Here is a 23,470-nt window from a genome sequence, read left to right on the forward strand (position 1 = left end):
TTTTAAGATACAAGGTCTCACGATGTTGCCCAGGCTGGCCTCAAATTCCTGGGCTCAAGTGATCCTCTCACCTCCTTTCCACATAGCTTGTACTACAGATGTATGCCACCACACCCAGCCCAAAAGATGTTTAGGGATAAAAGTCCCTTCCATCCCACCCACATAAGGCCCTATATGGCCTATGATTGCTTAACTTAGTTGTTGTAGAAATAATTACAACAAAAAAATCACTCACATCTAAGAATCAAAAGGGCTGAGAAGATGGAAACAGGTACAAGGGGTGGGTAAGTTTAGTGTGGTGGAACAAGCACTAAACTTAGAGTCAGGAAAACTGGGTCTTATCTAATTCCTGCTACTTCTCAGCTGTGTGACTGAAGACAAATCATTCAGCTTCCTAATTTCAGCAACTATTACAACTATCGTTAGCACTGGTTGAGGCCTTACTGTGAACCAGACACATATATTTATTTACCAAAAACAACACTATGAGGAAACCAAGACACAGAGAACTTTAACTGACATATCCAAGGTCATATGCTCAGTAAAATCAGAATGAAAAACCAAGCTGACTCCAGAGGCCACGCTCCTAACCAATACATTACATTTTCTCTATAGAATAAAGAAATTATTATTTCCTGAGGTGGCTGACACATGGATGAAGAAAGCCAAAGGCATTTACTGCCTTTTATTAACTACTTTTTATAGGGTCACAGTCATTAGGGGAATGAGAGAGTTGGAGGGGAGGGATGACAACACAGTGGTAAGTGACTGTACTTCTATACTTTGCAAAGCCCTGCCTCTACCTACTCTATTACTCAAAACCTACTAACCTGTGAGGCAGGAGAACTATGTAATATTATTATACCAATTTTACAGAAGAGACAGTAGCTCAAGGAAGTTAGGAGGCTGGGCATCATCACATAGCAAATTATCTACAGAATGAGCATAAAATCCCCCCAAATAGAAGCCCCTGGCCTTTGCCTTGTGCCATTCCACAGACTGGTACCCCTCTATATAACTGCTCATGTAGTTGCCAGCCAATATGAAGAGGACCAGTTTGCTTACAAGGGAGAGTAGGTAATTTGCTCATCTCTCCTGAGAGAGGAATCTCTCATCACCCTCAGTGTGCGCAGTCCACAGTGGGACAGAATCTACTTGGCCAGGAGCCCTGGATGTTGGTGCTATCTGAGGTTGGGGAGAGGGGCAGGAGAGTGCAGAGACAGACTGCCCGCTCTGATCCTTATACCTGCCTCTTCAGAAGCTTGAGAGCAGTGATTCCTGGAAATAGCGAACCGGCTCTTACCAAGCCATTTCCATCCCCAGTCACTAGTGGTCCTCCCAATCGTATAAAGGTCCTTTGACTGATGCCATTTTCAGCCCGCAACTTCTGGTGACCACGATCTCACACATTCCAAATAATTCACATCTATTAAACAGCTGCCTTTTTTCCCCTCTCTCTTTACAGACTGATCCAGAACACCAAAAATCTGATACACATTGAGCCGGGAGCATTTACAAATCTTCCCCGATTAAAATACTTGTGAGAAATTTTCCTTTTTAAGCAACTGGGGAGGAAAAGATGGGCATCTCATGAAAATCAAAACAAGGAAGAGGTTGGGAAGATTTTGTTTATCACATACATAGCACTATTTGCATGTTCCTCTTTAGCCTTCTGATTTAAATTTAATTGGCATTTCTTGTCAACCACCATGCTGGGTGCTTTTGCATACAAGTAAGTGATTCCCAACATTTTATCTGTCCTATACATCTGAGAAGAACATCACTCCTTTGCAATAATTTTCGGCATTGACAATGAGCATGGGAGATGGAGGTCACAACATTTTAAGAAGGGTAAATCAGAATCTCTAAGGTGAATAGAGAGTAGGTGAAAGGGAAAGTGGCAATTCTGATTTGACTCCTATCACTGGTTGAGAATTACTGATCTCCTTTATCTCATTTTTTTCATTTGTTCACTAAATAAAAACTTTTTAAGTATTGCCTTAAGGTAGACATTGTGCCATGTAAACTCAATCATTATTTTCTACTTCCCATTAACTCTATCAGTTAACATTAGAAATTGAGTTCCACTGTAGCCTGCCACAATCATTGCCTTGGCCAGCAGTACCAAAATTCCTGAAATCTATGAATTTATCACTATGGATCTTCTCACATATCAAGTCATCCCTATTTGCAAAGAAAAATTTAAGTCCCCCTAACACAGACATCCTTTCTTTCTTCTTAAATTTCATAAACTCTTCAGAGAATGTAAAGCCCACCTCCCATCACTGACCAGAAAATAGGAAAACAGAGAGAAGGGATATCTCTCTGCTATTTCACGTCATCAGTCTTGCTCTCAGCCCTCCTACAAAGCTGCTACTGGAACTGGCATAGTTCCTTTGTTAATTCCAACACTGAACAATTCCAGACTCAGGTGCTCTGCTTTCTCAAACCTTCAGGGTGTCTAGAGGGGACATAAGCATACTATAGCATCAACTACTTTGGAAAAAAACAAAAGAAAACCCCAGAACCAAATTTGGCCACTTATTATCTAAGAATCATTGTCTTCATTAAATAGTATTTTAATCCAAAACTGTGATATTCTCCTAACCCAAGTACACATTGCAGTCTAATCCCACACTGCTATCCCCAGCTGTAGATAGAGCAGAGATCCAGTATGACCTGGGCTTTTGGATAAGGAGGACAAAAAGAGAAAGCCAGAAGAGAAACCTGGCTTTGTTTCATTGTCACCAGGATGGCAGACAGTTCACATCAGTTGTCCAGAGCCCATGACTGGTGAATCTAAAACTCGGTGGAAATCCAGATGCATAGACTCTGAAGGAACCCCATTCTTGTAATAAAATATTTTTCAGTTTCACCTGTCACTTAAGCCTCTCTCCTCTTCAGAGGCTAAATAAAAGGTGGGATGAAAAGAAGAGCCTTGAATAGTTCCAAACACCAGAAGAATGTTTAATGATTTCAATGAGATGCAAAGAAGAACTTCCTGAATTGTAATGTAGTTAAATAAGGGAAATTTTTAATAATGAAAAATATGGATTTCTAAGATTAATCTTCTTGAAGTATTTGAATCAAAATCTGCTCCAAATTTAAGGATACTTTCTAGAGCTATCAAGAGCATGTAATAAACTAATTACCAAAAGGAAATGGAATACAATACAGTAGGAAAATGTGATTGATTTAATAAGAAAAGAAAGGCTGGAAATATAAATGAAAAAGACCTTTAAGTTTGGTCCCAGTCCCCAGGTATCTAAATAGGAGTCATTAGAGCATCTTTCCCCATAGCATCAGGGACTTCTGAATTCCAACAATGTTTCTCAGCTAAAAGTAGTCCTGATAATGCCAAACTCAGTATTTTTAAATTTAATGTGACAATTGTATTTGCTAAGTGCCTTTCTACTCCCTTGTTATCTTTATGTCTTAATAACAATCTCTTTTACCCACTGTCTCCCCACACCACTACCCTGTCCCTAATCACAGAAGCATCTGTAACACAGGCATCAGAAAGTTTCCAGATGTTACGAAGATCTTCTCCTCTGAAATTAATTTCATTCTGTAAGTAACAGGCTGATTGCTATGCATAACAGTTTCCTATTTGCAGCTAAAATTAGGAAAGTAAATATTTCTCATTTCTTTCCTCAAGGGAAATTTGTGATAACTTACACATAACCACCATACCAGGAAATGCTTTTCAAGGGATGAATAATGAATCCATAACACTGTGAGTAAACTCCCAGATTCATGTTCTGCCATACAGCCTCGTGCTATTCTCACTACTAGGTTGAGGTGAGCTCTTTCTCGTGTTTTACCACATTCCTCACTCACTGGTGACATTCTACTTGACCTAAAATGCTAAGGGTGAAGTGAGTTGTATAAGATCACAGCTGGGTCATATGTTCACATGACAACCAACCAACCAATTCAGTTTAAACTTAACCAAACAGACCCTAAGGATTTTTAGTGACTGAGTTTCAAACTTACGAAATTGTTCACTGCATTAATGAAAAATGCTCCAAGACTGGGAAGGGACAGTCTAGAGAGGAGTGGCTTTCCTGGCTGAAAAAGAGCACAGAAATGTCAAGATTTCAATGGAGGAGAGTTTGGAAGGATATTCTCCAAGTAGGAAAAGTAGTGGATCAAGTGACCTTGCTCTGTCTCTCTCCTTTTCGCCTTCCTCTTGGGTCCCTCTCACTTTGTTTCTGAACACTATCTATGCTCATTCTCTGTATCCCTTAATACTTAAAAATAATGTGTTTTTATCTGACAGTTACTCATCAGTTATCAGGGTATCCCTTTCATGGTGTTTCCTAAGGTCTCACTATTCAAAGTATGGTCCGTGAACCATCATCTTTAGCATATTCTGAGAGCTGTCTTGCATTGCTATAAAGAACTACCTGAGACTGGGTAATTTATAAAGAAAAGAGTTTAATTGGCTCACAATTCTACAGGCTTTGCAGGAAGCATGATGATGGTATCTGCTCATCTTCTGGGGAGGTCTCAGGGAACTTACAATCCTGATGGAAGGTGAAGGGGGAGCAAGGAGCTCACATGGCCAGGAGCAGTAGAAAGAGAGAGAGCAGGGAGGTGTCACACTCTTTCAAACAACCAGATCTCATGAGAACTCTATGATGAGAACAAAACTAGAGGGATGGTGCTAAACCACTCATGAGAAATCACCCCCATGATCCAGTCACCTCCCACCAGGCCCCACCTCCAACATTAAGGATTATGATTTGCAATGAGATTGGGTGGAAACACAGATCTAAACTGTATCCTCTGGTTATAAATAGCTCACTGCAGACCTACTAACTCAGAATATGCTTTTTACAAGATTCCAAGTGATTCACATGTACATTAAAGTTTAAGGAGCACTGCACTAAGGTAACTCAATCCATGTTCTTCACAGTACACTTGTCTGACTTCCTTCCCTCTGGAATCCCTGCCATATATCTTCACATGGGAGCCTTCCACTGCCCCACCATTCAGAAGCAGTATCCTGGGCACAGTGTCTCATGTATTTATTTATTTATTTATTTATTTATTTATTGAGATGGAGCCTCACTCTGTCACTAGGCTGCAGTGCAGTAGTGAGATCTTGCAACCTCACTAGGCTCACTGCAACCTCCACCTCCTGGATTCAAGCAATTCTCCTGTCTCAGCCTCCCCAGTAGCTGGAACTACAGGCACACACCACCACACCCAGCTAATTTTGTATTTTTAGTAAAGACAGGGTTTCACCATGTTGGCCAGGATGGTCTCAATCTCTTGACTTCATGATCTGCCCACCTCAACCCTCCAAAGTGCTGGAATTACAGGCATGAGCCACAGTGCGTGGCCTCATTTCTTTATACCTAAAGCCCATTGACCGTTATTTAATTCTGTTCCTCAAATCCATATCCCTCTCACTCTTTCTGCTTTGGTTACAGCCCATGGCAAAATTGTGATGAGGCAATAAAGGAGCTAACCCTTAAAGAAAAGAGAAAGAACATGGATTGGAATGACTCTGAAATGAAGAGATAGATGTGAAACAAAAGAAGAGACCATCTCAGAGGACTCTCTTTTATATCACTGGATTCTAAAAATTTGTATCCATAGTACACTGCCTTTGTATAGTACTTTTATTTTGCATAGGTATAATTTTACATGTATAATTGTCATGTTACAAAGCTGAGACCATGCAGCTTCAGCTCAGATTACTGCAATCAAAAGAATACAGAGCAGCAACCACAAATAATTTCAAAATAACCCATATTCTTTACATGTAACTCTTGAACAAAGGGAAGGAGACCCTGTTGATCCTAGAAATATTTCTCAACAGTCTTTCTACCCCTGCCACTTCCCTCACACACCACAGCTCTACCAGCTGTTTATAAAGTGTTTTCAACTAACCACTGCATAATGGATCTGGAACCACTCATTCATCATGTCCCCCACCAAAAACAAGGTATTCACCAACCAAACTCTGAATGAGGTGATATCACATGCCTTAGGATTTGGGATCTTTCATATCTATATTGAGAACACAAAAGACATAGGATTAGATTCATGTCCTGGAGAAGTTCATAATCTCTATGAGGGGAAAAACATGAAAGAATGAAAGGATAATACAAGCTAGTAGATATTCACTATGAGAGTGTGTAGTACCTAGAAATAAGATCTTAGAGAAGTCCTCTTGGGCTGGGAAAGTCAGAAGAGGCTTCATAGTGGAGCTGATACACTTGAATTAGACCTCATAGAATCAGTAACATTTATATGGGTAAATGTGATAATAGCAGCTAAAATTTATGTAGCCCTTATTAAATACCTGCACTGTTTTTAAGTACTTTTTAAGTCTCATAGCAACCTTATGAGGTAGGAACTGTCGACCTTACTTTTAGATGAGGAGATTAAGGCACCAAGAGGTTAAGTATCACTATCCCAGGCCAAGATTTGGACCCAGGCAGTCTGGCTCCAGAGTCATGTTCTTAACCATTATGTGGTGCCACATGCAGAGAAAGGCATGTTCTCTCTCTTGGAAGGAATCCAAGTGAAAAGACAGCAGGAGCAAAAGCATGGGAGGAGGAGAACAGAGTGAGGCTTACTTCTTGGGTGTAAACATGCTGCTTAAGGAACAGAAAGTAAGTTTAGATAACTGGCTGAGATGGAGAGGACATTGAATTGCAGGGACTCTTAAATGCCAGGACAAGGGGACAGGCTTGGAAGTAATGCTGAAAAACAGTAATAAAAGAATCCACCCAATAAAGTAGCCTTTATTCAAAGATCACAAATATCCACAACTCTCTTCGATTTTGACCTAAATCTAAAAATAATCAGGGACCAATAGGTACTCCTCCCAAGTAAACGTACAATGATTGGAGCGAAGTGAAGTAAGAATGAAAGGGCAGAAGACATGGAGGAGGGTGAAGAAGAAAATGAATGTTGGGATAATCCATAGGTAACTATGAGCTCACACAACTGGGCCACCCCACCAGATTCAAGGAGTAACCAAAGATTCCTTCTCACACATCATACTTCAGAATGTACACAGAGAGCTTCACAGTTTTCTTGTGACAGGGCCATTAACTTACGTTGGTCATGATTTTAAGAACAATAGTGCATGCCTATAGGGTGTAATTGCCCCACTCCGAAGTTAATAAAGATTTAGGCTCCGTGTCTCACGGAGAGCCTGTGGGACATTGTAGTTCCATCCCCCTTCTCATTCTTGGCCCTTCATCTGGAAGGGGAGTGATTAGTCACTTGCCTGGCACTTGTTGTCTGCTGAATGGACCCTTCTATAAGCAAAGGATCATGTGGAGCACGCTGCTGGAAAAAGGGTATTACACTTAGAGAGGAAAGCCTTCTTTTCTCAGCTATAAAGTTCAACTCTCTAATTAGAAAATAATGAAAGCAAGCCTCCTCTTTTCATTATTAGTGGTACTTGAGATTTTGCTTTTTGTAGAACCTGTCTTGCCCTCCCCTTACCCAAATCTTTACCAACTGTGAGGTCATTTAATGAAAACAAGTGAAGTCACTTGGTGCTGGAGAAACTCAGTGGGGCTAATGCTAAAACTATGCATTATGCTCTTATGTCCCTTCATAGCCACTTTGGTTGTTTATTAAATCTCCTCAAGAGGCCACCGTGAAATGCCCCTCCTCCCCAAATAAGCAGGATTTAGCTACACTACCTTCAAAATACTCCACATGATTGGTCATACCAGTCTCAGAAAAAGAGACAATCTTGATTCACATCTTAACTCCACAAAGAAAAGGAAAGGTCATGGCAATTAATTTTCTAAGACCCTACAGAGAAGTGATATCTGGAAAGGCACGATGATTCCAGGCTGTACCCATGACAAGCCACAGCACAGAGGCTGCTGGTTCTCTCTACTGTGTTGAAATTGGAATCCTGGGCTTCAGTCCTGGCTCTGTGTCTGACCAGCCAAGCAGCCTTAGTCAGGTCAGAGTCTGACATACTCACTTTGACATGCCTCTGTCTCTGCCTGTTCCATGGGATTACTACCTCCTTGTGTGAATCAAATCACTTTGTGTCAACTATACAATCACCACAATTTCACAGTTAAAGGCTCATACATAGCAACCTGAAGCAGGCCAGTTGTTTTAGACCATCTTGAAAATATCACATCTCATCATCTCCTTTTAAATGTTTTTTTTTAATTTTTAACTTACAAATTGAGGCACTTTCCATTTGTCTTTTCATTGACAAATGGAAAGAACAGTATGATGAACACCCCTATACACCTTATGTAGATTCATTAAATATTAGCAGCTTGCCACACCCCCTCCATCTCTTTGTATGTGAGTATATACCACTCACTACCCTTTAGCCAAGCCATCCAAAAGAAGTTTATAGACATCATGACATTTCATCCCTAAATACTTGAGCATTATCTCCCTAAAACATGGACATTCTATGTAACTACAGTGCCGTCACACCTAAGAAAATCAACATGAATGTAATAATATTATCTAACCTATAGTCCATATTCAAATGAAAATGTCTTTTATAGATTTTTTTAAAACAATCAAAGTTTATGCATTGCATTTTTGCTGTTATTTCCCTTTGTCCTCCCAACGTCACCTCCCACATCTCCCGAACTGTCCTGCTTCCTTTCTCTGTTCTGTATGACATAGGATTCTTTGAAAAGCCCAAGACAGTTGTCGGGATTCAGCTGACTATATTGCCATGACTAGACTCAGGTCAAATATTTCTACGAGAACACTGCAAAGGGGTGCTGTGTCTCTCCCACTACATCAAACCAGGAAGTACATTATGCCCCACTGTCCCACTACTTGGCTGCTTGGTTAAGGCAGTGACTGCCAGAGCTCTATTGTAAGAGCACATTTTCCTCTGTCATTACTAAGTAAACTGTAGTAGTACACTTTGAGTTTCTGTGACTAGTCAGTTGGCCAACAAATTTTCATCCAATGGTTTCAGCCTCCATTGATTATTCAGTTGTTACAAAGGGAGTTACAACACGGTAGTTTTTACATGCTATCATTCTTCTACGTTTATTAGCCAACAACCTTCTGCAAAGAAGATGCCTCCCTTTTTCCCCTTTTCCTCGTTCTCTCTTGGTCTGTCACTTTTTGAGTATCACTATAGAATGTGGATTTTTCAAAAAGCTTATTCAGCATATTAGAATCCTTTAGTGTTATCATTCTTTCTGATGCCTGTTACTCTTTTTATTATTACATACAGTAAAGTCATATAAGTTGACATAAACATGGCTGAGGTAGCAGGAAACATGAAAACTCAGTGCTTCTGAGAGGCAGGAGGCACAGCCATATGGGGAGAGGGATCCCTTGCTATAGAGACTGTGAGCCCCTAGAAATGGGGGGGCTCTGATTCATGACTAGGGTTACAGCAGCATATAGACAGTTACTCATTTAACCACTGCCAGCACATCCACTAGAGAAGTGTCTTCATACATGAGAAATTATTCAGCTGTAAAAGGACTTCAGTAAAGTTCCATACAGGGAAAGTGAATTTAGGATTCCCTTTCTTTATAATGCTGTTTGTATAGTCATTTGATAAAAATTTGCTTACAAATATACCACCATATTTTCCAAAAGATATTTTCTAAATGGTATGCTTTGCCTTTCAGCAATGGGGCTGCTTTTTTGAGACCCTGAGTATCTGTAAACATAAATTAAGCTTTCTTCTTTGAAATCATCCAGAAACCAAGTGATCCCAAAGGAAACTATAGAAGAATGCCTGATATTGTTCATATTAGAACCCCAGAAATGCTTTTAGAGCCCCAGGAATATTTGGAGTTCATTATAAAGCACCATTCAGACCCAAAGTATCATCTGTGATTAATATCTACAGCCCAAATCTTATTTTGAACAAAAAGGTGCCATTCTGTCTGTTTGATTCATAATTACTGGCAGTTGAGTAAAGAGCCTAGACGATGCTTTCAAGTTAGGTATAGCTATTGTAATAGAGGAGAAGTTGGGGGAAGTGAAAATCTTCATTTTTGTGCCTGTGACAAAATCCTCAAAGTAAAGCAAAGGAAGCCCTCCTTATTTAATTCTGACAGCATGATGTTTTGGAAAAAATTTATCTGAAGTGACTCTCCAGATGTTTTTTTAAGGGCATTAAAAGCATTGTTCAAGTCTGACAGTATGAGGTCTCCCACTCAGATTTGTAATTTCTCCAAAGTAAGGAAGCTTCTTTTTTAATCAAAACAAGGCAGTGCATTCTATTGTGTGTGACTGGTAAGAACAGGGACAAGAGCAACTGAAACAGTGGGCCACATTGTTTGGAAAGTTGAGACAAGCAGGACTCAAAAAAAAAAAAAGACACAGAAAATGTCTAAAGGCCAAAAAGTCCATGATGCTAGCACAGATTCTTTAGTGTGTGAGCATATCTGGGCAGCCCAAGCCACTGACCTGACTTGCTCTACCCAGAAAGAGAAAGACCCCCTACCTCAGTAGAGAAAGATGATAGTTCAGTTAAACAAGATGCCTATATTTGATAGAAATCCTGTCCAGAGCTTGGAAAGGGAGACCCTTTCCCTCGGCTGGAGGCTACTGCAAAATATAATAATAATTATAGGACCAACACATTAAGCATTTATTGTGTTTCAGAACCTACTTATAAGTGCTTAACATGTATTTACATTTTTAGTCCTTATAATAGCTTTATGAGGTTGATACTATTATTATATTTTCAGATTAGAAAATTAAGCCACAGAGAAGGTAAGTAATTTGCCCCAAGTAATTCAGATTGTAAGTAGCAGAGCCGGGATTCAAGCAATTGGGTTCAGTGCCTGTAGATTTAACCACAAGGGCCCATTTACAGCAATGACATTGTTAGTGTAACAGAAAAGCATAAAATCCTAACATGTATCAAAACAAGGATCGGGGCAACATGCAACCATGAAGGGTAATGGGCATCTAGACTACTGTTAGCAGCTTTGGTGAAAACAAAGCAAGGGCTGCTTTTTCTTCATCAACTACACATGTAGTGCCATCACTTAGAAGGTAGAGAAAGCAATTCAGGGCCTAGACTCTGGACACAATTCTAAGCAACGACCATCTGATTTGCCACATTGAAATGATGAGAGCAGTATCATCCTATGATATACCCTAGGGCAAGGGTTCTCAAACTAGCATACTGAAGGCTCACTGGGAGAGTTTGTTATAAAAGTGCATATTTTTGGATACCACTACTAGTTTCTGATTTAATAGGTCTGAGTCTGCATTTTTGACAGGCAGGTCCAGGTGATTCTAATTCATTGGATGAAGGAGAAAACTTCGACAAATACTGGGCAAGAGTCTAAGAAATCAAATTTAAAAGGCTGTGATTCCTTTATCTAAAAGAGACTGCTCTAAAGGAATTCAACCCCTAAAAGGCAGAAGACTGCCAAAGAATAATATCCTAAGTATAAAATAAAAAACAATTCCAGTGAAATGGAGTTGCTAAGGAGGCAACAAGGTTGTGTATAATTATACAAGACACCAGGTATCAACCCTGTACCTAAGTTCTCAGATTCTACAATACAGAAGAAGAGAACTATTGAAAGTGGCATCCAGTAATCCAATATAGGAGAGCTAGTATGTGAAGCTGTAAACTCTGAAGAATTTCAGAAGAAGCATACGAGAGCATGGGAAGCCCTGGAAGCCTCCCATCCCGGGGTTGGGCGAAGCCGCTGCCTTACCCAGGCTATTGACTGAGCTAGGTACCAGGCATTCTGTGAGGCCCCAGGGGGTTAAGAAATGAATTAAATATGCTCCCCTGCCCTCTTTGAACTGAATCTAACAAGGAAACTTAAGAACTATTTTGTAATCTCTAATTATGTTTTCTGAATTTCAGTTTAAATGTTGTACTTCAATATGAGTCATACCTTTATTTATATATCGGTTTGTCTCAGCTGTGTTATGGGTTGGTGGGAGGAGACCATACATACATATATACACAGAGTACATATATGCTGTTGATATTACATGCATACACACACACCCCAAAGTGAAGTTCCATGCTCATTTTATTTAACAAAGACTAGAGAGGCCTTGTAGACAACAGCTCCCTGGAGCAGGAGCAAGCGAAACATGTTTCTGAACCATTTCTCAAGTCACACCCCACAGCCTGTCCCTGGCCAGCTTCCAGCAACCCTGCAAAGGGAAGCAAGGGTCTTGGCAGATACTAGGAGCTTAACTTTACATCACACCACAGCCCTTTTTCACGTGGGTTTTACCTCATCATTGACAAAGGACTTATACAAATATTTCCATCTAAGTCAGTAGCTTTCAAACTTGTTTGGCTATGATTTATGGCAAGAAATTCATCTGACATACTCCAATTTGGTCATCCAATTCATTTAATGTATATTTATTGTAACACTCCCAGGTGCCAGGCCCTGTTCTAGATACAGGCGGATATGTTCTCCTAGAGAAGGTAAACAATAAACAAGTAAAATATAATCAAGAGTCAGATGATAAAGCAATGGAGGAAAAACAAATGAGGGAAGGAGGACAGCAAAAGTAGGGGATAGAAAATTGGTATTTTAAACAGGGCAGCCAGTAAAGGCCCCACTGAGAACATGACATGGACTACAATCCTGCAGGAAGAGGGTGGGTAGGCCATGAGGATATCAGGGCAGGAAAAGTAAAAAGGATCAGCAAAATCAATGTGCTGGAAGTAGCCCCAGCCAAAGCATGTTCCGGTCGCATTTATGCCAGTTGTGGGCGTTAGACAAGTCACTTTCCCTTGCTGAGCCTGTTTCTTTCTTTGCAAAATGAAGATGTGCTGCTTGATCCTCTCTAGATGCCTTTTTGCCTCAAATATTTTCCAGTATCTGTGTTCTATGACCCTCTTATGTCTTATTCCAGGTAGAAGTATATATATGCGTGTGTGTGCATGCGTGTGCGTGTGCGTATTTATAGGCATATACCATAAAAATGGTGGGATAAATTTTGATAAAAATTAACACCCTAATTACTTGCAAAATGCTCTAATACTTTTCATTCTTTTCTATGCAGTTTTTTTTTTAAAATGCTGGTTATGCCCAAGTAAACTGATTCAACTAATGTTGTTATAAAACTGTTTACAGACATTGAAATCTTGGTTGTGGAGCCAAATTTCACATCAGCAAAACTACCTACTCATCCAAGAAAAAAAAAAAAAAAAAAGCTGGCTCAGTGCTGGAGGCTGCCTCTGCCCTCAGCTTTCAATACCCAGAAAACCATATGCCCACACAGTCCTGCAAAACCAGAGGAAAGGCTTAAGTGTTAAACAACTCTGGCCTCAAATCCCAGCTATGCCACTGTTTTCCTTTGACATTAAGCAAACTACATAACCACACTGAGGCTTAGGTTTCTTGTCAGTATAATGGAAATGATGATAAGGATTAAGTCATAAAATACACACAGAGTGGCTGATGAAGTATCTGGCACTTAATAGAAACTTCATAAATGGATAGTGGTGGTGAGGATGGAGGTAGAGATAAACTAGAGCAAAAAGAACAGCTTCCTCCACACAGGCCCTTAGAATCTAAAATGTTAGAGAAACAGAACTAGATATTATAAATGCCTGTAATGGTCTTAGTAATAAATGTTACAGGAGGAAGAATGTGTGTTTCCAAACTGTTTCTTTCAGTTTCTTCCCATTCCTAAACCCTCTCCTCCCTTCTTCAGCAAACTATATGGAAATGGATTTGAAGAAGTACAAAGTCATGCGTTCAATGGTACAACAGTGATTTCACTGTAAGTATTTGCTTATTTCCCCAGCTCAAGAATAAAAAATGAAATATTGCTCTTTCTACCAGATCACACTCAATCTTCAGCAACTAACTCAGGGCAATACTTTCAAGTGGCTAGCCCTCAGTGTTCATGCATGTTACTAGGCAACTGGGTGGCTGGAAACCCCAGAGCACCCTGATTTCAAAGACAGATGCAGCCTGGATACATTGAAGTTGACAGTTTACTGAAATATTCAACACCCTACTTTATGCCTCCTCCAACTCAGTGCCTCCCTCTCTAGCCCCCTCACTCAGGTTGATGGTGTGTTAGACGCAGCAGAATTTCAGAAAGAAATTCTTCCCTTAGCCCCACTGCAGAGAAATGAGAAACCACCACCATTTACTAGCCTAATCAGCCACAACAGACCCACTCAGAGAGTCCCATCTCTGTACTGCTAGTGCAAGAGGAAGCTCATTTTCCACAAGGTAGGGAGATTTGTGTTTTCACCACACCCTACTTACTTCTTCATGTTAACAGCATTTCACTCAAGAAGAGCATCGCCACTGTCTCCTTCATTGCTCTCAACCTCTCTTTCCTTCTATGGATCCTCTTCTAAGAATGGCACATTCACAAAGTTTGTGGGGCTGGGGACATTTGAACCATAGCAAGCAAAGGGTGAGGTGACAGTCACCCTACAATTTGTGCATAATAAAAACTAAGAGCACATGAAAAGTTCAATTAAAGCCAAAATTAAGGAAAATAAACAAAAGGCTTTTAAAATAATTAAGTTGTATAAACCAATGATCTGTAATAATGCTTCTCAAACTTTTACACACCTAAGAAGAAACTGCAGATTGTTAAAACAGAGATTCCTGGGCCCTACCCCCAAAAACTTTGCAGTAGAACTAGGTAGGGCCTGAGAATTTGCAGTTTTAACAAGCTTCAGGAGATGCTGATGCCGTCAGTCTAAAGTTGGGTAGCACAATTTACTACAATGTGCTATTCATTATTAATTATAGATGTCTAACCAAAGACTCTTCGTGCTATATAGTTTGGTGGCTAAGAGAATAGACTTAAGAGACAGCGATGGGGACCCAAACTCCAATTCCACTATTTAACAGCTGGTATGACCTTGAGAAAGTTACTTAACCTATCTAAGCCACAGTGTCCTCACTCATAAAATGGATCCACTAATAGGCTTCTTTTGAAGATTCCCCCCACCAAAATGAAAAGATCTGTTTCATATCCTCAGTACTTAACACAGTGCTTGGCATATAGTAGGTGCTGATTTATTATGTGCTATATAACATAATTAATTATGGGTAAACAATTAAACAAGATTATATTTTTATGTGTTTAGCACAGCATAGTAGCACATACTAAGTGTCCAAGAAATGGTAGAATTTTTAAAGTTGTTCTCCTATCATGGGTAAATTTGCCCTCATGTTCTTGTTGACTTGATGACTTAATGAAAGGTTCATTAACCAGAACCCTTAAGTTAATGAAGGGTTCAGTCTGGCCAATTGAATCGGTTTGTTTTCTGCCAAACTTAAATCAGAGTCATTTAGATAATCTCCTGGCACAGTCCTCTCAGATGCCTCATTCCATTATTCACTCAACAAATGTTTACCAAGCATCAGCTGTGTTTGAAGAACCATGCTATATTTTGAGCAGAAATGAAGATGATTAAGTCCTGGTGTTGCCCTACAGGAGCTTACAGCCTAGGAGGAAGCATCTCCAAATGGTGTATAAACTGCACATTAAGTACTAACTAAAACAGAAGGCAAAGCATGAAGCCTTCCAAGAGAGAGGTGAAGTCCTCTGGGATTTCAAAGGCAAGAAGAAAGGAAATTATAGAAAGCCTCTGAGAAAGGGGGTCTTTGAGCTGGGCATAACTTAGGCAAAAATAGAGGGAAAATGCCTTCCAAGCAGAAGACAGCAAGAAGAATGGTCCAGAGGAGGAAGTATAGGATGTATTCATAGACCATCAAATAGTACTTTCTAGATGTGAGTTAGGGACAAAACAGGAAGGGCTTTAGATGCCACGGTAAAGAGTTTAGACTCTTTTGCAGAAAATGAGAAGCCGTTGAAAGTTCTGAGATGGAAATATGAGGAGTGCTTAAAGAAGGTTCATCTGTGAGTAGGACGGATGGAAGGCTGGAAGGGATAGGGCAGGGCTGGAGACGCAAATGCCAGGGTCATCTCAACAGAAGGGATGGCTGAAGTCCTGTGTGGATGAGGTTACCTGAACAGGGGAAAAATAAGAGAACTTAATACTAAATTAAAGGGAAACAAGATGAACAAGAGAAGCAAGAGCAAAATAAAAGAGATGGGAGGAAAACCAACATAGTATGTCTGTGTGAGGTCAGGAAAAACAGAAATTTAGGAGGGAAGACTTCAGGTGGTCAGCAGAATTTCAGCTGTTACAGAGACGCCAAAATGGGTATGAACGGTGAAAATTCCAATTCGTCAACATACTGTATACCCCGTATCTCACTGCTGCAAGAAAGAGGAAACCAAGAACATGAGTCAGTTTGCCAAGAACAAACTTCATTTCATTCAACAAACATTTATTAAGCACCACTGACATACTAAGCACTGTGTTAGGTACTGAGTCTGTGATGGTAGAGCGGACACAGTCCCTGCCCTTATGAAGTTTCTCTTCTATCGGAAGAGACAGACAAAAAAAGCAATAAATAATAGATGAAATTATTATAAGAGTAATATATAGTATGAAGGAAATAACCCACTAGTGAGATCTGAGAGAGTATGAGGGGTGACCAATTTAGGCAAGGTACTCAGGATGGCCTCACCGAGGACATGATATTTAGGCTGAGCCTGAAGGATGACCAGGGTTCCGCTGTGGCAACAGTGAGGGGGGCAGGCTACAGAAAGAGGAAGCAGATGTGCAAAGGTCCTGAGTTGAAAGGAACTAAGTTGGTAAGTTCCAGTAATTAAGAGGAGGCCAGTGTGGCTGGAGGGTCTTTAGCAAGGGAGTGACTGGTGATGGAGGAGATGGAGCAGGATTGAGCAGCCACGGGAAAGGAGTCTGAATTCTCTTCCAAGGACAAGGCCACCCATTGAAGAGTTTAAGCAGGGAGGGAGGAGCAGTTTTCAAAACTGTCAAGCAAAATGGTCAAGCTATACATTCAGCCCTTCCTCATAAATAGACCTGTTCAAAATTGTTCAGAACACAATGATACTGAAGTCCTGCAAAGTTCGCAAACACCTAACTTACTAAGCAGCAGGGGAAAGACAGGAGCAGTCCCAGAAGGTTGCCCTGAGGTATCCGAGGGGTCTGGGAGTCAGTGTCTGCTGTTTCCAGAGTACCCAGCTGGGAAAGTTGTGATGGCGCTTGTGGATTCTTCCACTGTGCTTCGAAAGGTCATCCTGCATGTGTGTCTCACACCAGTAAGGTCACATCATTGGGAGAATTCTCAAAAGTGACCCCCAGGAAAAGGGGGGAAATGGATTTATTTTTTGACCAAGTTACGTTAATACAGAGTTATCAGTATACAGAAAGATCTGGGTTTTAATAAAATATGTGAAATACTCTGTCTGAAATTTGAACAATTAGTCTGACTGGGCTGACACAAGAATAATTTTCTCACAGAGCCCAGTTTCCATGATTTATAACTATAACTGAACATAATTAAAACAAACCAAATCAGGAAGAAGAGCCATGGAGGTTTAGGAAGAAAAATTTCTTTTGATTTAGATTTTAAACAGCAATTGACTCTGACAACCTCATCTCTCTGAAAGTGGAAATACACCCAGGGGATGGGATAATGTGAGACTGAGAGGTGCATTCTGATGAAATGGCTGAGGGTTTCCAAAGAAAATGCTTAGTAGAAACGTGGAAAACAGCCACCCAGAGAGTGAGATGCAAGGGCTTTTGCAGTTCTTAAATGGCAAGGGGGTGGGGAATGGGTGTCACTGTGTTTGCTCTGCTGTGTATACTGTAATGGTGGTAAGAGAATCATGTTCCTATGCTTGAAATCATCACACCGATGATACAGGCATACTGTGCCCACCATTCGGGGTATTTCAGATGCTCTGTGAGTCACGACCATTCTCTTACAGAGAGGAGGTGCTCAGAAGAAGGCTGGCAGGCGTAAGCCCAGGGATTCCTCGTCTAGCTCCCTCGACTACCCAGAGAAGGGCCTGTGCTTGGAGATACCAGTGTCAGGGGCCAGACCGGAGGCTGCCTAGCAGGACCAGGATGTGCTGCTCCTAAGAAGTTTAGCTTGAATGACTTTGAGCTAAAGGCAGCAGAGCCCTCAGGGAGCTTCTTCCATAACAGCTTTTGGCTTCTTCCACAGCCTTGAGAGTAGTGGCCCTCAATACTTTTGTTTCCATGACTCACACACACACCTGGTGATGATCATTTACACTGCACAGCCCCATGGGACACTCAGGTTCTGGGGTAATTTTCTACGGATGAGCAAGAGAAGCAGGGCAAAATAAAACAGATGGGAGGAAAACCAACACGGTTTGTCTGTGTGAGGCCAGGAAAAAAGGGATAACTTTCAACGAACCCTACTTTTTCAAGTATTTGCAAACTTCAGTATATTACTATTAGCACACTCTGAGACATCCAAGGTCACAATGGCTGAGAGGCTAACAAAGAGCAGGCTGCACTTCAGCCCTTCGGCCTTGGCCTCTTGGAGCAGCATTTTCATCCTTACCCAGCTGCCTGGTGGTAAACTTTCAGAACTCCAAGACAGGAGCGGGTGAGTACTTTAAGCTGTAGAAAAGAATTCTACCAAGTGAGGAGAGAATGGAAGAAAAAAAGATGTGGCCAAACACACATGCCAGCAATTTCGTAATTTCATCAAGGACTAGCGTGTCTTTCTTCCACTCTCCCTCCACTTCCCCCTTTCTTCCCTTCTAACCCTATATACCATGCACATAGTTTGATCTAAACATGTGTAGACGCAGCTGTGAATGCTTACACATGAGGTACAAACTCCACTAAGGAAAATGTCCTTCCCTACAGGGTACTAAAGGAAAATGTACATCTGGAGAGGATACACAATGGAGCCTTCCGTGGGGCCACGGGGCCCAGCATCTTGTGAGTAGAGGGGTGCTGCCTCCCCTCCTTGCCCAGTGCACCCCAACAGGACTGCTTAGGGCATCCCTCCATGTCAACCCCAGGCTGATAGGTGGGGCATCAGTCTCTACACCTGAAAAGGCTGCTGTTGGAAAGACCAAGTGTATCACCCCAAACTGAGAGGCTTAAACAACAGAAATTTCGTCTTACAGTTCTGGAAGCTAGATGTGCAAAATCCAGGTGTCAGCAGGGGTTGGCTCCCTCTGAGGGCTGTGAAGGAAGTGTCTATTCCAGGCTTCTCTTTGCTCGTGCTAGCCCTTTCTAGTTGTGGCAACATAACTCCAATCTTCACATGGTAGTGTGTGTGTGTGTGTGTGTGTGTGTGTGTGTGTGTACAAATTGCAACCTCTTTTTTTTTTTTTTTTTTTGAGATGGAGTCTTGCTCTGTCAACCATGCTGAGTGCAATGGCGCGATCTCGGCTCACTGCAACCTCTGCCTCCCGAGTTCAAGCAATTATCCTGCCCCAGCCTCCCAAGTAGCTAGGATTACAGGCACCCACCACCATGCTCAGCTAATTTTTTGTATGTTTAGTAGAGACAGGGTTTCACCATGCTGGCCAAGCTGGTCTCGAACTCCTGACCACATGATCCACCTGCGTCGGCCTCCCACAGTGCTGGGATGACAAGTGTGAGCCACCATACCCAGCCCAAATTGCCCCTTTAATAAGAATAGCAGTCATATTGGATTAGAGCCCACCCAATAATCTCATTTTAACTTCAATACCTCTGTAAAGACCCTATCTCCAAATAAGGTCTCAGGTACTGGAGACTTCAAGATACGAACTTTTGGATTGTGGGACACAATTCAACTTATAACATCAAATATGGGTGGGGAGTGGCCTCATGTGCTGGCAGAGAGGCTGGCTACCCACCTGGAATCCACTCATGGAAATCTAAGGCCAGAGATCTGGCTTGCCCATGGCAATTGGCTGGACAGGGCTGAACTGCTGTCAGACTCTCTGAGGGTGCGACGATTAGGGCCAGGCTCTCTCAGTCAAAAGGGGTTTAAAGGACATATGGGAAAGTTAGGAGGAACAGAACATGGAATCTGACAAAGCCTTGAGAAGCCTGAAACCTCCAACATCCTGCAGAGACCTGAAGCTGCAGTCAGGCTTTAGGGAGAAATGCAACAGAGTTCCAGATTCTGCACTGCTCTAACACAGAGCAACCAGTTACCCCATCACAGAGGCGGCAGTCCACGACGCCCTACTCTAGCAGCTGTTATTTATCCAACAAACATTGATTGAACCTATCCTATGTACCAGGCACTGTTGTGAACAGACAGTAGTAAGCAGAATAGCCCTGGTCCTTGCCCTTAACAAGATGACAGTCACATAAGGGAGACAACAGCAAACCGGCAAAGCAATAAACAGGCATGTCATTTTACAACATACAAAAGTTCTAGAAAAATGGTGAGCAAGGCAACCCACTTCATTTGTTTGTTTATTCATCCATTTATTCACTAACTTATGAACCCACTTATGTGGTAGTCACTGGATTAGCATCAGGGAAATGGCAGAGAATGAGAAGAGACAAACACTTCTGCCTTCATAAAAAGGGGAATATAGACACAGATCGAATAGGTAAATAAAATATGTAGTGGTCCAACTGCTATTGGTTGTAGGGGGGAAAACTCATTCCCTAGAGGGAGAAATTGCCTTTTTAAAGGGGATGGTGAGGGAAGACTATCCTGAAAAAGTGTCATTTGAATGAACACCTAAAGGAAGCAAGTTATGTGATTATCTGCAGGTAAAGTGTTCCAGGAGGGGGAACAGCAAAAGCAAAGGTCTGAGACAGGATCTTACATTGTGTATTTGAAGAACAGTAAGGAGGCCAATATGGCACAGTGAGCAAAGAAGAGAATCATAGAATATGAGGACAAAGCTGTGGCAGAGAGTTGGACCATGGTGTGGCGGAGGTGGGGGTGCTGTGGTCACTATATGGACTTTGTCTTTTCTTTAAGTGAGATGGGGAGGCCTTAGAGTTTTGAGCAAGGGAAGGAAATGAACTGTCCTGGTTATTCTTCATACTGTAGAACCTGCCACGATCAACTCATGGCTCTGTCTACTTTCTATTTCCACCACTATAAGACCCAAAGTCTGTCTACTTCCTAGCTCCTGCCCCTCTCAGCCTCACTCTATTTCCTAACTCCTTCCTGCTATCCACTTTTGACTGTCTACTTCCTGTTCTTGCCACCACTGAGCCTGACTGTGCTAGTTCCTAGCTCCCACTGTCAACTCCTGACTTCATCTATTTCCTAGCTCCTGCTACTGTCCAGTTCTCACTGTCTACTTCTTAAGTCCTGCCACTATACTTCCTAACTCCTGCCATTAAAATTCCTACATCTTTCTGCTTCCTAACTTCTGCCACTGTCAATCCTAACTCCCTCTAATCTCCACTCAACCTCATAACTTCTGTTTACTTACGACTTCCACTATTTTGTGGCTCCGCCCACTGCTTTCTCTGCTCTCAACTTCTGGCAACTTTATCCCAGGAGTCTTTTTCTGTATGTCTCATATTCAAAGTATAACAGACTCCAAATCATGTAGGTTGGCTAAACACTCTCCAGTTTAGCACATCCTGTAGGCAGAGCTGTAACAGCAAGCTGGCCTTCTGCTTGGTCACTAGGAAAACAAAGAGAGCTCCCTCTGGCTCAGGTACAAAACACAATAAAGTCACTGTGTTCCCAAGACCTCTGCATGACAGTATTTGCTTAAAGGGCTTCTTATCAGCTGCTTAGAAGTGACCGTGGGCACTACAGACCCCTACACTCTCATGTCCAAAACAGTAGCACCAGACCCAGGTCTCTTCTTTCCCAAGAGGTTGTTCTCATTATATTCCTAAGATTTGAATCATATCTGAAAGCATCCACTCCACCATCACTCAAAAAGTATTTCCCCCATCCACTAGTCTGTCATTAAGACTGAAAACCAACTATCAGAGGTTCACTGCCTTGTAATGACGCCATACCATTTCTAAGAACCTAATTTTAAATGCACTCACTCAAAAGACAAAAAATCCACCAGATCTTCAAAAAGTCCCGTGCTCAAGCCCTGAGATAAACACCCTATAAAGCAGAATGAGAACCCTGGTTACCTAATCAACAGGGACACAAAAGCAGAGAAGTCTGAAGCCCCTGGGCCAAATTTTGCTCCTTAATTTTTCCACTGAGGACCTATACCATCATCACTCCATGTTGTCAAATTCATCTTCCATCAACCACCTATTGGTCCCCACCATGCGCTGAGCACCACATCTTGGGGACAATTGCTGAGGGGACCGATGCTGCTGGAAAAGTTTCGTGGGGCATCAGCAGCAGCCACTTAGAAGATGAGCACAATTGTTTAATTTCCATTGACTCTTCCTTCTCCTAACATTTAATGTGTTAGGAATTTTCTTGGACGTTGCCTCAAGTCTAGTAAAACCAAAGGGTTCAGGACGTTGTTGACAAAGCCTGAGCTTTCCACACAGTTCTGCTTGCAAGGCTGAGTGTTTGCTTGCTTTGAACAGATGAATCAAGTTTGCATTAGAGCACATGCATTCGGTTCCTAGGTAGATGATGGCTAATGCCACACAGCAGCTGTTTTTAAGGTAACCAGCCTATGCTTCATGAAAACCTCTCCTGCAGGGCTTAAACAATCAAAGACTGAAGCATCTGAAGCCCTGAATAATTCTCCCTGGGGTAGAGCACAAAAGTTGATGTAACTGCATGTGCTGGCTGTCTCATAAAGCAAGTGATTATTTCACTTCTGCTAAGTGGAGAGAAGTAGAGGAAGAGAGAGGGTGGGGTAAAGGAGTTGGAAGAGGTGAGAGAGAGAGAAATGCTAATGTATGGTAGGTACGAGGAGTTATACTTAACCTTGAAAAAAATAATGAGATGCACATGAGAAAAAATACAGAATCGCCTTTTTGAATTCAGATCTTAGTGAGAGTAATTGAAATGGAGAATTAAAGGAAAAGCAGAATGAAGAAAAGATTTCTCAGAGCCTAAAACGATACTATTGTTGAGGGAGGTTCCATTCTCTAAATAAAATGTATAAGATAAATAAATAAAAAGCATTTCTCCCCTTTATTATTCAGGGATATTTCTTCCACCAAATTGCAGGCCCTGCCGAGCCATGGCCTAGAGTCCATTCAGACGCTAATTGCCACGTCATCCTATTCTCTAAAAAAATTGCCATCGAGAGAAAAATTTGCCAATCTCCTGGATGCCACGCTGACTTACCCCAGCCACTGCTGTGCTTTTAGAAATGTGCCAACAAAAGAGTAAGTAAAAAATAAAAGTTAAAGCCTGCCCAAGCTGTGGCAGAGATTCAGATTTTGAAATAGTCAGTGAGTAGACGGTTCCATTCCCCTTCACTCCCGGCTTCTCGGCCAGCTACATAGACATAGGATCACTTTGAGATAGATAAAAAGAAAACAAACTCTTCTGTTTACTTGTGAAAACTGCTGCCAAATAGTTGATTCACTATACAGCTAGAAGACCTTTGTGGCCAATTCTGGGTAAACTGAATTAGAGGGCACTTTAGCATTTGCAGAATAGAATACAAAACTGGCTTCTCAAATGATTCGTTCTAATCCTTATCAGGAAGCATCATTTTTTTTCATACATATATTTTATTGAACTTTAAGTTCTGGGGTACATGTGTAGAACATGCA

The 23,470-nt window shown here is 41.5% G+C and overlaps 1 protein-coding gene across 4 annotated transcripts in view; it reads left to right on the forward strand.

Moving 5' to 3' along the window:
• LHCGR (luteinizing hormone/choriogonadotropin receptor) overlaps positions 1 to 23,470 on the forward strand; it is a 65,859-nt gene that overhangs the window by 21,886 nt on the left and 20,503 nt on the right. For 2 of the 4 annotated variants that reach the window (XM_017548515.2, XM_037745717.1), the window contains 6 exons: positions 1,466 to 1,540; positions 3,496 to 3,570; positions 3,659 to 3,736; positions 13,654 to 13,722; positions 18,698 to 18,772; positions 22,892 to 23,077. In XM_017548515.2, coding sequence (XP_017404004.1) covers positions 1,466 to 1,540; positions 3,496 to 3,570; positions 3,659 to 3,736; positions 13,654 to 13,722; positions 18,698 to 18,772; positions 22,892 to 23,077 — 558 coding nt within the window. The remainder of the gene's footprint in view (positions 1 to 1,465; positions 1,541 to 3,495; positions 3,571 to 3,658; positions 3,737 to 13,653; positions 13,723 to 18,697; positions 18,773 to 22,891; positions 23,078 to 23,470) is intronic. The other 2 variants (XM_037745718.1, XM_037745719.1) reach the window with 1 other exon arrangement.

Source organism: Cebus imitator, unplaced genomic scaffold, assembly GCF_001604975.1.
Source record: "Cebus imitator isolate Cc_AM_T3 unplaced genomic scaffold, Cebus_imitator-1.0 Scaffold209, whole genome shotgun sequence".
Taxonomy (NCBI): domain Eukaryota; kingdom Metazoa; phylum Chordata; class Mammalia; order Primates; family Cebidae; genus Cebus; species Cebus imitator.